The following is a 16322-nucleotide window of genomic DNA, read 5'->3' on the forward strand; positions in this document are numbered from 1 at the left end:
TGTGAAAATGGAAGAAGTGCACACCTGCAACAATTTATCAGTAACACGGAGACAAAATGTAATACAATAAATAAATGAGTGGTGTAAAGAAGGAAGCTGAGTCAGACAGCAATAAAAGAAGCAGCTGAGTAGTGATGACTGCACGTTCTTGTTCTCCAGTGTTTTAATGACTCCACTCCTTGACCCATTTAAAATGAAGCTGGATGCTCACATTTTGGGCTTTCATTGTGTCAAAAAGAGACCCGTATGGAATGACAGAGGTGGAAAAACACAGTTGGACGATAATGTTATTTTGTTCCGCCTCTTCCTGTTTTTATTTATTTTCTCGCTTCTTTCAGTTTTTCACAGACCCGTGCGCCAGCAGCCCCTGTCTCCATGGAAACTGCAGCCGTAGCGACGGCGGGGAGGAGGGGGAACCGGCCTACACCTGCGAGTGCACCGAAGGCTACGAGGGGGAGCGGTGTGATCAGATCCTTTTGGACCTGCCGGCTGCCGAGTGGGAACCCGCCACCCCCTCCGCGCCTGAACTGGCCACCCCCGTCGCCTCCACCACCACGGCCGCCACTCAGCCGCCACAGCCAACCACCATCCCCTCCACCATCCCCTCCACCATCCCCTCCACCACAACGCCGCCACCCCCCACCCTGCAGCCATGGCAACCCAAACCCGGGCAGAGGCTGCTGGTGGTGCCGTGGGAGGCAGACAGAGTGAGATAACTTCCACGCTCAATTTAAGCTCCTGTGGGTTTATTTATAAAATGCATAACATATGTTGTGTGTGTGTGTGTGTGTGTGCGTGTGTGTGCTTCAGGTGACGGAGGGTCTGCACTGTGTGAGTCCTGAGCTGTGTGAGCTGACCTCAGGAACCCTGACTCTGTCTCTGGAAGTGCCCGAAGAAACAGCTGTAAAGTAAGAGTAAGAGTTTTATGACTGACTGCTCTCCTCTTAAAGCAGGGCCAGATTAACTAGCCAGGGGCGTCCGGGGCCAAATGTTGCTGTGGGCCCCCTAATAATGCCCAGTTTCTCCTACTTTCTTTGCATTGTACACTATCTATCCTGTTGCCTTTAACTACCCATCTGTAGTTGGCAGCTTCATCATATTTTACCCTGCGACCCAGAAACTAACTAATATTGCAATGGTTAAATACTATCCTATGTATACTATGATTGTAATAGTAATTTGATTAAACTCGTAGAGGAATAAACACCATGTAAGCATACTACCAACTAATGTAATACAGTGGTTGGTACTTTAATATGACACAGGGTCTATCCTTTTACTTATTTGACTTTGTTTGTGTTTTAGTGGTATTTGATCCCTGGCAAATGTGCAATTACTCAAATAACCACAAACCAATTGCCACGAGAGGGCCCAGGGAGCAGTTTCCCACTCTGTCTAGATGGTAATGCAATTTTGCCTAAAAAGAGTAGTCCACCAAAAAATGATCTTTTGTGTTTCCAATACTCGCTCCCTGTAAACATGAAAGATGCCTCTGAGTGACAGCCTGTAGCTTACGCCTTTGGATAAACAGTAATTACAGTCGATTCCAAAAGCAACCCAGAGCCAAAACAATAAGTAAATAATCAACGACAAAAAGTGTACATCAATCAGGAAGTGGATATTTGGTACTTAAAGGCCCTAAACCCCATTAGTCCTCTCACACAGGTGATTTCACTTACGCTTAATTAATTGGACCACTTCTCAGGACTGGGTCGGTGTGTACAGACTGTGCTTAATGGTCTCTCCTGTTATTTGTCTTACTCCTGCGCTGGGTGTTACACGTTAATTGTTTCTATTATCATGTGGAATAATTGACTCCAACCAGAGCAGAGGTGTAATCAGCCAGAATATGTGAAAACACCTGTGTGGCTGTGCAGGACCTTTCTTAATGTCAACACCAACTGAGAATCTTGTTGACCTCCAGTTTATTAAGTTCACCTCATGTTGACTCTAATGTAGCTCTTTTCACCCAGTCGGAGATATCTTAGCTGTCAGAAATTCCCGAATATCTCTGAATTCCCGTCTCCGCTGCTCGTAATTAAAGTCTGACCCTTTTATTGTGAATGCAGCATTACGTTAGCGGTGTAAAAGTGCACCTGTTGTGGTCTAGTGGTTGAGCAATATGGGTTATTCAATGTGCGAAGCCGATATTTAGAGCAGGCCATGAATATCAGGCCGATATCATGTTGTTGTTGTTTTAATAATAGAATAGAATAAAACAGTTGTTTGTGAATTTAGTTGAGGTAACTGGTTACAGATGACAACAGACATGACAATTTCAACCAGAGTAAGTCAGTGATACAGTGGTTCTCAGTTTGGTGTTGAGTAAGAACACAAACTCCCAGTATTTAACCTACAAAATGAACCCTGCTTTTTGGATCCTAATCAACAAGAATAACAACAGAGCATGCTGTGCAGAATGTTGTCTGCATAATCACCATAATGAAAAGAAAATACGATAGAAATTACTTTGCACAGCATTTTATCTGCATACCTCTCATGCAGCAACTTTTGTTGGCAACATTACGTAGCTTTTGCAACTAATAACCTTCCATTTGAATCTCTTTATGACCCACTTCTGAGACCTGAGACGCTGTATTACCTGCATTACACCACTCAAGGTGTACTCCATCTTTTTAGAGCATTTTTAATTTACATTTGGATGAATATTTAACTGTATCTTCCAGTGGTGGAACATTGTGTGGTCGGAAGAATAGACAGGTGCTATACAAATGCAAGTCCATTCTCCATTTACCATGTATCAACTACTAATTATATACTAATAGCTCATTTCAGCTTGAATTAGCAGTAGTTCCCCAGATATCTGAGCTCCCCGTGTTGTCCCTCAAGCTGAGCCCAGACACCCTGCAAAGGAAAACTCATTTCAGCTGATAGTAGCCTGTCCACCATCTTATTATGTCGGTCACTGCTCATAGCTTCACCTTCAGGCTCAGCTCCCTCTTCACTCAACATTTTTGCAAAATGGACACAACCTAAATATGTCCTTTTTATATTCTGATCTGTTCCCGAAAGTAGGCCATTTCTGAAGTTCTGAAGGTGGCTCATGTAAAGAGAAATGTCAAGTCTTCTCATTTACGGTTCTAAAAGGTCCCTTTTTTGAAAATGTTCTTACTGTCTCTTGTTCAAGATGCATTGGTTACCATTTTATCGCTCTTATATAGGCGTGCAGGGCAAGTTTGGTGCTGATTTTTCATTTTCCAACTAGAAAGGTGCTCTCAATAGAGTGTAGATCTCTGCCAACGACCACTGCTGTATTGTGTGATTGAATGACTACAACTCACAAATGTGTGACCCCCCGTCTAGACACTAATGGCCCGTAAGGCATTATAAAACTCAAACTCAAAAACAAGCGGCAGTGAATCCAGGCAATTGAAAGGCAAGTCGTCGTATAAGACTCTTCATACAATCTTAACAAAAAACAAATTAAAGTCCCCAAGGTGTCGGCGAGGTACAGCAGTGTTGTTACTGGTAGTTCCGTTATCCAACAGTGGTTAACCCAAATTTTAAACCAATAAAAGTGAGCCACAGAGGTACGCAGCACTGTGTGTACTGGTAGTTCTGTTAGCTAAATGCACCGCATGCTGTTATCTGTGGGCGCAGACTAGAGGATGCGGATCGGAGATGCGTTCAGCTTTGTTATCACTAACGGCACCAACCGACCGGGGACCGAGTAGTGAGTGAGGAGTCACCAGGCAGTATAAAAAACAGGTGTTTTGAGAAAGAGTGAGTCACCGCAACCACGAGAGACCCTTGAGCATGCAGCCATAAATGGGCACCCAAAATAGTATGTAGTTTGCTGCAGCAGAATGTGAGATTAGCCACTGACAGACACAGACGTGCACAGATACACGCACACATACTCTCACGTTTTTCCTGGTGGATATAATAACAAATTGAACAGCTTGTGGCTAACCGCCTGTGATTCCACTTGTGTGAAGCCAACCATCCAATTATTTTAAGTGTAATAAACGCATTTCAATGTTTAACACATGTAATGCATCAGCTATTTTTTATCTTCTTTGTCACTGTAACACACTTTCAGCTGCTGCTCTTTGACTGACAAGTACTGTAGAGGTAGTGCAAATAGTAATTATTGATGCACAAAAGCTGAGAGTACAATCACAGATTTCTTTTTAATTTATTTTGTAAATATGTGAATGACCTTTTCAGATATGGTGAGGTGAGAGGGGTGGTTAGAGGCATTTATCAGTGAGGATCCTCAACCACGAAAGGCATCCAAATAGAGAAAACAATATCATTTGGGCTGTTGGGATGATTTATTTTTAATAAGTATTGTTTCTTTACTTAGACGTATCCAATTCTTTCCTCATCAAAGATATATCAGAATGTTTATAAGTAAATACCCTGATTCATCCCTTTTGAATAAATAAATAGAATGGCTACTGCCCATTTGGTCTTTATGTCTGATCACTTCTTCACGGCATGTGGAGGAGAGACCAAAGTTAAGGGTATTACCTTGCAGCAGCATTAAAAATGGACTGCAATTTTGTAAACGGTTTATTTTAAGTATCAAAGTGCCCACACTTTGTTAGTGCTCTCTCTCTTTTATTCATCTCTTTCCATGTTGAACCTGCTGCTTTTCCAGTTTCTATTTGGTCCGTCTTGGTTTTCACTATTTTGTACAAAGTGTCTGAGGTCCTGATGAAGGATAGCCTCCGACGACACTGCCTGTGTTTCACAACTCGTGTTCAAGAGGGTCACAGTGTTTCAACACCACCCCCCTCTGGGCCAAACCCCTGACAGCCATTACTCACCAGACCTGCCCATGATGCCAGGTTGGAGTAACAAACACGGGACAAAGTGTCCAACCAGTAAGACACTGACGGTCAGCTTGCTGTGTTGCTTCTGACCGACGAGTGGAGAATGGAGGTCGATGCTTCATTAATCTTCTTAAATTGACTGAAATAAGGATTCGAAGAAGTAGAGAAGTTCACATAGAGGATGAGTTAATTTATCTTAACTTTCATGCTGATTTTGTTGACATTTTAGTTGAAGATGTCTGGGGAAGATGAATCACGTGTTCTCTGGATGTACAAAATAATAATGGTGCAGTTTGAGTTTCTTATATTTGGCGCTTTCGATATATTTTGTCTGGTACCATCCATTATTCACACTGTGAATACTGCAGACCTGCAGTACAAAAGCTAAAAGAGCAGCTGAGAACTGTCACCAATTAAAAAGGGATCATCGACAATCGCCGTAAATGTGTGCTTTGGTACTAACTGTAGAGAAAGCCTACAATAATCACATATTCTCTCTGATTCTTCTTACCCGTTCATGTCCTCTTCCTCCATCCCTCCCTCCCCTGCTTCGTCTCTCCAACTAGGGTGGTGGTGAATGCCAGTGGAGCTCCAGAGCTGTGGCGTGTGAATGAAGAGGGTTTCCTCCGTTCCTCCATTTTGAACGGCACTACAATGTGGTTCCTGCAGGCTCCCGATGGATTGGTGGTGCCAGACCGCTCGCTGCCTCTGGGACAGAACTACTTCCTCAGTACGACGTCATGTATACAAGCATATGATACAGTTTTCAACAACAGCATTCATATCAGTTCGTCTTTGTCATTATTGTGAACAAATGGGCGAGAGGCTGTAGAATATAGTTCATTGGCTAAACAGAATCGTACTCGCAATGTATCATTTTAATTATACTTATTATCATTATCTGTTATTACATTTAATTTGTTCATCCAACAACCATAGAGAAGCTAACATTTTTTAAATACCTCCAAATAGCTCATTTACAACTGAGCCAAACACATCTGAGGAATTAATGAATCTAAATAAACTGTATTTACAGCGTTTATTCCTGACATGACATTGGGGAGAATCGCATAATATTTGCATATATGAGTCAAATATTATATTTGCATATTGAAAAAAACAACAACAACGGCTATTTATGCTGATATTCCATCTGTATTTTAATACTGCGCTTCACACAGACACATGCACAGATTTTGTGAAAAGTCACACAAGTGTGGGTGTTGGAGGAGGGTAGTTAGAGTCTGAAAGGCTGGTTGACCTCTGTGTGTGTGATCAACATACCTGATGCTGTTTCACTAAGCTGCCTGTCTTCTGACCTTCACATGTCTTCTAACTTGAGAGAGAGAGAGAGAGAGAGAGAGAGAGAGAGCGAGAGAGAGAGAGAGAGAGCATTGGGGAGTTAAATCTGGAGGGGTGGAAGGATAATGGAGGGTGGGAGAGAGGAAGAGTCAGATAAGGAGGGAGGAAGACGGGAAAGAAGAGACGGCAAAACAGAAAGGGATTAAAGAGAAAGACAGGATGCAGAAGGAGGGAGGACTGAAGGTCAAACTGCAAGAGGAAGATGCATGCAAAGCATCAGTAAGGAGGGAGGAGCAGTGACGTTGCATTTCCCTCTTCACACGTCACTGGATCTGAATGTTGGCAATGAGCTTTCACAATCTGATGGAGCGGTGACTCTGCAGGTCTAACATTGGATGTCATTGGGCTGACGATGGTTTGTTCAGGGTGTGACAGAGTAGCATAAGTTGTTTTGTCGGGCCTTCTGATTGGCCGAGGAGACTGCATTGTCAAAGTGTCGTCATTGGTGGACTCGCAGCTCATTGGCTCACATCAGGCTCTAAAAAAATGGCATTTGATATTCACTATGTGGCTATTTTTATCCAAGCGCCCATATCGCTGTCGGCTTTGATTGAAGATATAATGAGAGATGTTCTGAACTTCTAGACCCAGAGAGACAAGACGGAGATACATGCACTCTATTTCAGTCACAATGAAGAGCTGCCTGCATCAGTTCTTTAACACCTTTAGCCACATGGGGGTTAATTGTTTTTTGGCAGCAAGGTTTACTTTAGGGAGGGAGTTATTTAAAATATGTCCTGAAGCATCATCAAGAGCCATGCTAGCTGCTCTTTGAGGCTGTGCATAGGCTGACGTCAGCTAAATGCCAAAATGCTCACAATGACAATGCTAACATAGTGATATTTAGGAGGTATAATGTTTATCATGCTCACCATCTTAGTTTAGACTGTTAGCATACTCACATTGCTTATTAGCACTAAACACCAAGTACAGCTGGGGCTAATGGGAAGGTCATAAGATGAGCAGGTATTTAGTCCTAAACCAAAGTAATGGATACATTTAAATTTGATGATGGGACTATGAAAAGTCAGGGAATTACCAAAGTTAACAAACTAATAGCAAGAGGGACATGAATGACCCACATTTCATAGCATTTCTTTCAATAGTTGTTAAGACATTTCACTCAAAACCACAAATGACAACTAGAGGAAAAGTCAAGGGAAAAGATAATAGGATCCATCCTCTGGGGACCATGAATGTCTGTATAAGATTCATCCAATAGTTGTGGAGGCGGTGGTTGTCCAACCGACATACCATCATTGCCATAAAATCAAAGCACATTTTAAAATGCTGTTTGATTGCATATTGTTCTAATAAACCTCTAGAATTAAGACATTTTCTCTACAAAGACATGGGGGCTCATTTATTTCATACTATCTGCCTATATGCATTACATATTTATTATAAAATGTAATGAATGAATGAATAAAAATGCCACGTGAATAGTTTAAAAGGAACCTCAACTCCTCTGTGATAGGTGTGCTGCGTGTGGGCACCCCCACAGCCCCGGAGGTCACCCTGCGTCTCAACCTGACGGTGAAAGCCAGCAGCTGTGTGGAGCCCGGCAGCAGCTTCAGTGACCCTCAGTGCTCCGGGAAAGGCAAATGTATCACACAGCCCTCCGAGGTGAGAAATGATGTTTCTTCTCATGAAAACAACACAGAAGCGAATGAAGCTGAAAGGCACAGGAGAAAGTTCCAGCATCCAGATACTTGCAGCTCACTTCACACCGTACATGACAGTAATGCATCTGCACATTAAACAAAAGAAAACTTTCCTTTTTAATTCAACCCAACATTATCACTGCAGCTGCAACATTGTGTCCAGCGCATTTTGATCATTAGTCACAAAAGTGTAGGAGAAAAAAACAACTTTTCCCATGGTTTCACTTCAGCACAACAGAAAACAAAAGAACACGAGTCAGAATAGTACAGAGCAACACAACGCAATGCCACAGATTACAGCAATGCAACATGACATCTTTTTAGCAGGAGGGAATCACAGTTTCATTCATTTTGTGATCAAAATGCATGCGAGTCTCGGGTCTGGTATAGCCGCACCCCTGAAGACGGAGAAGAAGAAGGAACCACCAGAGACCCGTTAGTCCGCCTCCACGTCTATACGTTGAACTTAAAGAAACCTAAAATAAACCGAACTAAAGTAGAACAATAGAGGGAGGTGTTGCAGACACCATTTCACGGTTCCTCTCTTTTTATCATTACCGCTCTCCTCGCTGTTTGAGAAAATCAACAAACTGTGTCTCGGCTGCTTGTTAGCGCATTGTTATGTTTCTGAATAATTTTACAATGTGCAATCTCATTATATCTATTTCACAAGATTTTTTTTCCTTTCATCGCTATCTCCGGTCGTTTCACCTTCAAGGCTCGTTGATTTGACTTGTGCAATGTGTGTGTGTGTGTGTGTGTGTGTGTGTGTGTGTGTGTGTGTGTGTGTGTGTGTGTGTGTCTTCCAGAGCACTTTCTTCTGCGAGTGTGAGGACGGCTACACTGGAATCTTCTGTGAGGAATTCGATGCCTGCCACCGCCGACCTTGTCACAGCAACGGCACCTGCACCGACGTTAGACAGGGGGGTGAAGGACGCAACTTCACATGCGCCTGCCCACCAGGTGTGTGTGTGTGTGTGTGTGTGTGTGGCCTTGGTTTGTTTAGAGCTGTGCAGATGTAAAAACTGGAACCCTCTCTCATTGTTTCTCTGATTAAGAGCACGGGAACAGAGATGAGATCGTATTGAACCTTTAACCTTGTCAGATTTATTTAAGGGAAGGGACTTGAAGCGTAGGAAGGTAAATGTCGGAGGTGAGCGCTGATTGCCTGTCATTCCCCGTTAGGGGACTGTGCTAACGAGCAGTGTAGGCAGCTGACCGGAAAAATTAAACAGGAAAAAGAAGATGCATACAGAGAAAAGTCAGTCAATTTAGTTAAACTAAGCAGCTCAAATTGGTGGATTTTGTGGACAGACTTTTTTAACATAATTCTGTATATCTTTAGCTGGATCCCCATTAGCTGCTTCTCTTGCTCGGGTAAACCAAATTTGCATGCAAGTAAAAAACAATTGTTCATAACTCAAACATTTTAAAAGTAAGCAAAAATATAAATAATATAAAATATAAAAATAATATAATATAAAAAAATAGCAAAACACTTTAAAGTCTAATTTTTGAATTCCTCTCATGACTTGGCTGTTTATTGGTAGTTGACTTTGTTGTGCTCATTCTTAAACAGATCACATTTAGCTGCATTTGACCAAATATAATGAAATAAATCAAGTAGTAATAGTGATTATAAACTGTGTTTTTCTCAGGTTATGAAGGGGAGCGCTGCCAGTTGCTGGTTGACCACTGCCTCTCTCAGCCCTGCAAGAACGGAGCCACTTGCTTCAGCAGCTTGGCCGGGCCCAGGTGCTACTGTCCCGAAGGTAGGAATCAAATTTATTGACATCTTTTAAAATATTTTTTTATCTTTATTTGCTTTGTGGGTTTTTAAAATAGATATGAGTGCACCGTATTATAATTTTGAAATGAAAAAAAAAACGTATTAAATATATACATGACGCAAGCTTTTCTGCCAAAATCCGACAGCTTGTGATGTTTGTGTTTCTATGTGAAAAAACAAACGCACAGAGGGGGACATATAGACAGAAAGAGTGTATTTTTCAGCTGTCTGATTCCAGTTATTATACACTCTGTGTGTCTCCGTGTTTAACAGTATCTGTGCCACTGAGATGCTTAATTTAAACCTTCCTCCTCTATCCTAATTAGTCCTCATAGCCTCAGCGACCTGCATCAGCCTGTCTAGGGAAATCTGTGACTGCAAAACTGCATTTCTCAATAAGAGCGCACTAGTTTGTGATTAACGTACACCACATACGGGCAACGGTGTATACGGAGTGTGTATTCACTCTTAGAACACGGGGGAAACATTAGATAACAATGGCCCTGGCCACATAAATAAAGAAACAGCAGATGGATGTAAAAGCTGGCGGGAAGGTTGTTTCATTGTTCCAGGTGTAGCTCCCAGCAGTCAGTTCATTCTCGAACTGTAGGAGGTCTCACTCACACTGCAACACCTGACTGAATTGGTAATCTGCAGCTGCCAAGACAAACAAGGTCTCCAATAAGGAAAGCAATTCATAATCCACCACTTTTGACGTAGGTATTTTCATTAAACGAGAGAAAAGGCGGTGAAGACCATGCCAGCACGTCTACATTAGTGCTGTTGAAAGAGGGCTTTTAAAGATTTCATCAGCTCATTGGATAATTATGGGTCCGAGAGAGCTTTTGGACAAATTACCTCTGAGCATTTATTTTTCGTGTAGCAGCATGGTAAATCAATACGTAATAAACTGCCTCGGACCATTTTCTTTTTGTTTAATCACCAAAGTGACTAATACAGCATTTAGGAAAACATGTCCCAACTTTGCAATATCGCAAACCATTTAACCATAGGTCTCTTTCATACAAAGCACAGGTATAAATAATAAAATCAATGATGGCTGAATTCCATTTAGCTGTTTCAGTTTCAGAGTCCTGGTATTGTGCATGCTGGCTCACTGTCAACCTGTCACGGCTTACTAAGAGTGATCAAGTTTGTGCTGAGAAAGTGATTTCATGTTGCAGTATGAATAGTTTGTTTGGAATAAATATAGAAAGTCAAATCAATTTTATTGATGTAGCCCAATATCACAAATCACAAATTTTCCTCGAGGCTTTACAATCGGTACAGCAGACAAACCCTCTGTCCTTGGACTGTCACCTCGGACAGAGAGAAACTCCCAACAGGACGGACAGACAGTAATACATGTTGAAAAGAATAATTATAAAATCAAAAAAAGTAAAACTTCAAGATTAGCAGGAATATAATCGACCAGAAAGAAAGAAGAGCTCCACTCATACAAAGTCAAAATGGGAAATCCATAGAAGAGGATGTCTCAGAATGGCACACGCTGTTTAACAAATGATCAATCAATGATTGAATCAGAATGCTGAACAACACTCACACACTACAAGAAAACACACACACACACACACAGCTTCAAGAAACTCTTTTAATGAATCTGTTCATTCAGTCACACTGTGCATCATGAGGATGAGTAAGGTTGAGGTAAAGGTTTATGACTCCTAAATGACCCCACGGCATCATTTGTCTGTTAAAGAAAGTGTCGTGTTTATGTCATGAGTTGGGTAGGACTTCAAGGAGGAGATAAAAACGACTTGCATCTATTCCTAGGAGACAAAAACAAGTTTGTGTGTGTTAAAGGAAGCACACAGAGATGAGCAGAGATGTGCTTCCATACTGATGAACACATCAAGGGGAGGATTATTTAAATGGAAACAGCCTTCAGGGCAAATAATCAAAAGTAGAAGGTAATGTTTTACATCAGAATGTTTTTTTTTTTTTTTAACATGTAAAGGAAATCCTTCACAGTAATGTTTCCAAGTAGAAGAGAACATTTCATCTTGTATCAAAAAAGGATTTCATTACAATTTCAAGTCCAAGTACGTATCTCTTGTGTGAAACTTTTCATTATGTAGAACGGGGAGAGCTACCAAAGAGAAAGGAGAATACAAAATGTATTAAAAAGTTTGTTGTTCCTCAAGCGTTCAAGTCCTCGTCTCTCTGTTTGGAGCAGAAGTCACAAGTTCAGTCACAAGGACAGAAAAGAGTAGGATGCTTCACAGTACATAATAATTAGGAGTTGATTTATACAGTAGTGTCCTCCACGGGTAGAGAAATGTAAGCACACTCAGATGGCCAAATGAACAGGCACAGAGGCACAGAGGCACAGGTACAGGGCTACCCTCCCACCCTAATAAAGTACATCTCCATGTTGACTTGCAACGTTCCAGCACAGACAGAAGCAATAAATAAAATGATGGATGGCATGACAACTGTCGCAGATGTCATCATAGAGGCATCATCTCTGAGATCACTATGAGAGCAAAAGCTGTATTTTCATTTGCTACATCACAAGGGAGGCAGGGATGTTAAAATAGATTCACCCTGCCGGAATAGAAGGTAATATTTGTTTCCCTGTCAACAGCATATCTAAAAAAAAAAAAAACTTCCAGAGAGATATAAAAACGAAATAGACTCTGGATGTCCAAATGGACGGGAATTTAACATAACAAATAAATTGTATTTGATATAAATAATTGTATCTGACATTTAAGGTCTCTACTCTGACTGCCTTCCATTTTTTTCTGTCAGCTCAAATTAAAGTGACGAAGAGCTAAAATCTGTAGGAATACCATTTAAAAATGAGATTTTCACAGATGTGCTCAAGTAAATTTTGCACTCTCTCTCCTCATCAGAGACTGCCACATTATTAACTTTCTTTCACTTACACACACACACACACACACACACACACACACACACACACACACACACACACACACACACACACACACACACACACACACACACACACACACACTTATACGCACTGACAGAAGAGGAAGTGTGCATGTCAGTACTGTGACTGCCTCCAGTCAGAACCAGGGCGGGTGGGAGTGAGCGAGCTGGCTAAATTTAAACTGTTAACTGCTTTTAATGTTGGCAGGTTTGAAAGCCGGCAGCAGGAATGAACAGACACCTCTATGTCAGCCAGGTCCCATGTTACTCTGTCTGTGTGTGTGTGTGTGTGTGATGGTGTGTGTGTATGTGTGTGTGTGTGCCTATTTGGATAGAAATTTAGACAAATAAACAGAAGCCGTTTGAGCTCAAGAGGTGGAAATTCTTTGGCAGAGCAAAGAAGCTAAACACTGTGGAGAGCAGGGGATTCAACAATGACAGATTAAATACAGATCATAACATTAAATGTATGCAATAAGGTGTCTAAGTGTGTGTAGCATCTGTGTGTTTTGCATGGGGAGAGGGAGAGGAGACGGGGAAGGGAGCACAGAGAGAAAGAGAGAGATTTGGGTGAGATTTCTGCTGCAGTTTACTCTCTCCTCTCTCTGCTGTTGAATGATACATGTCCTCCTCACCCAGTGAAATAAAGTCTCGCAGATCAATGGATGCTTGAGATTTCTTCATTAGCTCAATGGAGTGTGCAGTCAGCACAGGGATTTACTACGGTGTTACTGTAAATCAGAGAGCCCACTGTATATTACTGCGAGGTGCATACATGTACAGAGGACAGTCTCTTTCTGCAGTACAGTAGCAGCTCTCATGGGGAGGTGAAGACAGAGGGGGAGAAGGGCTTGAAGAAAAGAGGCAGGAAGTTATTTTTAGACGAGGAGGTTAGGTGAGAATAGCAGAGGCTCACATGCTAATGAGTGGTTGTGTGTTGACGGCACTGGCTTCTTCTTCACGTCTTGTCACCCCACAAAGACGGTAAAAAGCACGACAGAAACACCACCGCTCTCCTTTTAACACAATAGTTTAGTCATTCCTGTCAACAGCGACGATTCATTTTCTGTTGAGCTGCTTTCACGGTCTGTTTTTGTCTTTAACAACGAGCAGGAAGGGATAAAAGAAAAGAGCATGATGTGATTTGGGGTAGTAGATGGTGACAGATCCAAATCACGTGCTGTATTTTTCTCAGTATATTATCTTTTATCAGTGCTGTCGCTCTCCCCACATCGGCTTCTGCAAAGTCGTTAGGCAGTCATTAAAAGAATAGTTTCACATTTTGAGAAAGACCTATATTCGCTTTTTCCCCCCTGAGAGTTAGATGTGAAGTCCGTTAGAATATGAATCTACAGCAAACCGGTTGTTGCATTAATTCTGGAAGTAAGGGGAAACGGCTAATCTGGCTCTCTGACAGCACGTAACTCAACAAAATGTTTCCGTTTCCGTTCATATATGAATTAAACAAATGAGGTCCAATGTGTTGTTTAGTGAATTTAATAAGTGCCGATAGGCGAGCAGTATTTCTAAACTTTGGAAGAAGCCAGTCTAGCTGTTTCCCCCTGCTTCCAGTCTTTATGCTAAGCTAAGCTAATTGCCTCCTGGCTGTAGTCCTACTAAACCGGCAGCCATTAAAGGGGTCAATATTGGCATCCAACTCAGCAAGAATGCTCAGTGTGTTTCCCAAAATTACTTAAAATGTCTAAAAACGATAAGTCAATCACATAATTATTGTGACAGGCCTATCTATGTGGAATACATTACTGGTTGTGCAAGCATAACATTTTGTGTCTGAAGTTTGTGCACATATTTTGTGTACATAATTTTACTCCCTCGTGCTTTGCCACGAGATTTAATTGAGGCACCCACACACTGAATGAAGCACGTGTGCATCACTCAAGTTAAGTGGCTTACAGACTCTACCTTAAATTAAAAACATAACAAAATCATATTTTGAGTTTGTGTAAATGATTTTTTAAATCAACGTGAAGACAAAACTCACTCTACCTCCAAGTCGAAAAGTCTTTGGGTGCCCCTGAAACCCACAGACGTGTCTTTTTTAGCCTAGTCTTAGTGAACAGAAGAGTCCATGCCAAAGTGGATGTCACATATTCCACTGCACCACCTGATCTACACTAACTCAACCCCTGCTGTGACACTCTCCCCACCTTGTTGCAAGTGGTTTCATTTGAAGCCTTGAAATGACCAAATTAGAGAAGGGTTACATCTGCAGTATTGGCAATAGGGCTGCTCTTGCACCTCAGCTCTGTTGCTTAATTTCTTTCTAGTTGATAAGGGAACCAAGTTTTCTTCCAGGCATATGACGACTTTCATTATTTTTGTGCTGGTTCCCCGTGATTTTCTCTCTATTTTTCTCTCTGTGTATTTCACACCTGCTCCTCTCTTGCAGGCTACCAGGGGGCCACATGTGAGCAGAAGGTGGACCCGTGTGTCTCCGGCCCCTGTCACAACAACGGGACATGCTACGCCCAGGGTCCCGGCCCCATGGGCTTCGGCTGTAGCTGCACAGCAGGCTTCACCGGCCCGACATGTGCCCAGCTGGTGGACTTCTGTGCCCTAAACCCCTGCGCCCATGGGGTCTGCCGCAGCGTGGGCAACAGCTACAGGTGTCTGTGTGTCCCAGGTGAGCGGTTTAGTAAGGTTTTCAGAAAAGGTTCAGGGATGCTGCTGGCAGCTGATGTCATGCTGCTCGCCTTGCTTTTAGTTATTTGTTGAACAGTATCGACTGAATAAAAAGGGCATCTTGTAGGACTTTGCAACTCTTGCCAATGTTCTACATGTCAATGTCACATGCTGCATGTGCCATTGGACTGGATAGAGTCTGAACTTACTTTCACGATACAGTTAGTTTGAGTGTTTGTGCCGCAAATATATAAGTCACTTCCAACCGAAGCTATTGTCTTCGGACCCCTGATCCCTCGGACCCCTTGTGCTCGATACTCCCATTCAAAAATCCACCCACAGCTATAAGATACCTTCTGAATCCATCACAACTCTACATCTGGCTCTACAACCAGCACATAGAGCTCAGTGATGAGTGGAAAGACGGCGACTTCTAGCATGAGCTCAGACTCGAGAGTTGCAGTAAAAATATCGTCTGGGTGAACGATGAGTTATTTTTAGACGGGGCGATTGCTGCGCTTGCATCGATGCCTCTGTGATGAAATCAATTGAGTGGAATGATGACTTATCATTATCCACTGTCTTGCAATTACCTTGCTGGGATGGAGAGATGGATGACTTACCCACTGGCCCATAAACATAATTTGAAACTTTGCCCGTACTGCTCTCTGTTTATATCATCTGTCAGTCAGATGTATAAGCCATTCACCATCTGGATCTCTTAGTCAATTCTCCCATTCTGACACTCTCTTTGTTGTCTCTCTTGCTTTAACCAGGATGCTACAGACATATCTTGATAGTTTAGTCTGCAGGACACAGACGAATTGCCACAGAGCCGTTCTTTCCCATATTGATTTGTATTTTAAAAGATGTATGAGCTTATTTCTAGCTCTTTTTCGAACCTGAGAAACAGTTTCCTAAATATTTGAGTTATTTCTTGAGTCCATAATCCCTCCGTAAGTGATGTTCTTCGTTTTTATTCAAATTATTTCACTCACGGCATGCAGAGCAGTCGTCCGTTGCTTTCCAATTATTCAGATATCTTTTTTTCTTCCCCACAGCGTCTTATTCTTTTTTTATTTTGCATTTCTTTCATATTTTTTCCTTCTTCTACGTGTCCCTTTGTCCTTCCTTGTCTTT

General features: G+C 42.0%; 1 protein-coding gene across 1 annotated transcript in view; it reads left to right on the forward strand.

The window, feature by feature from the left end:
• The window catches only part of dner (delta/notch-like EGF repeat containing), a gene marked incomplete at both ends in the record, with an annotated part of 45003 nt that overhangs the window by 24909 nt on the left and 3772 nt on the right, over positions 1-16322 (forward strand). Inside the window, 7 exons of the mRNA XM_079166691.1 lie at positions 339-707; positions 811-908; positions 5369-5532; positions 7642-7790; positions 8638-8791; positions 9487-9600; positions 14950-15183. Of these exons, the coding sequence (XP_079022817.1) occupies positions 339-707; positions 811-908; positions 5369-5532; positions 7642-7790; positions 8638-8791; positions 9487-9600; positions 14950-15183 (1282 nt within the window). The remainder of the gene's footprint in view (positions 1-338; positions 708-810; positions 909-5368; positions 5533-7641; positions 7791-8637; positions 8792-9486; positions 9601-14949; positions 15184-16322) is intronic.

Source organism: Pholis gunnellus (assembly GCF_910591455.1).
Source record: "Pholis gunnellus genome assembly, chromosome: 9".
Classification (NCBI taxonomy): domain Eukaryota; kingdom Metazoa; phylum Chordata; class Actinopteri; order Perciformes; family Pholidae; genus Pholis; species Pholis gunnellus.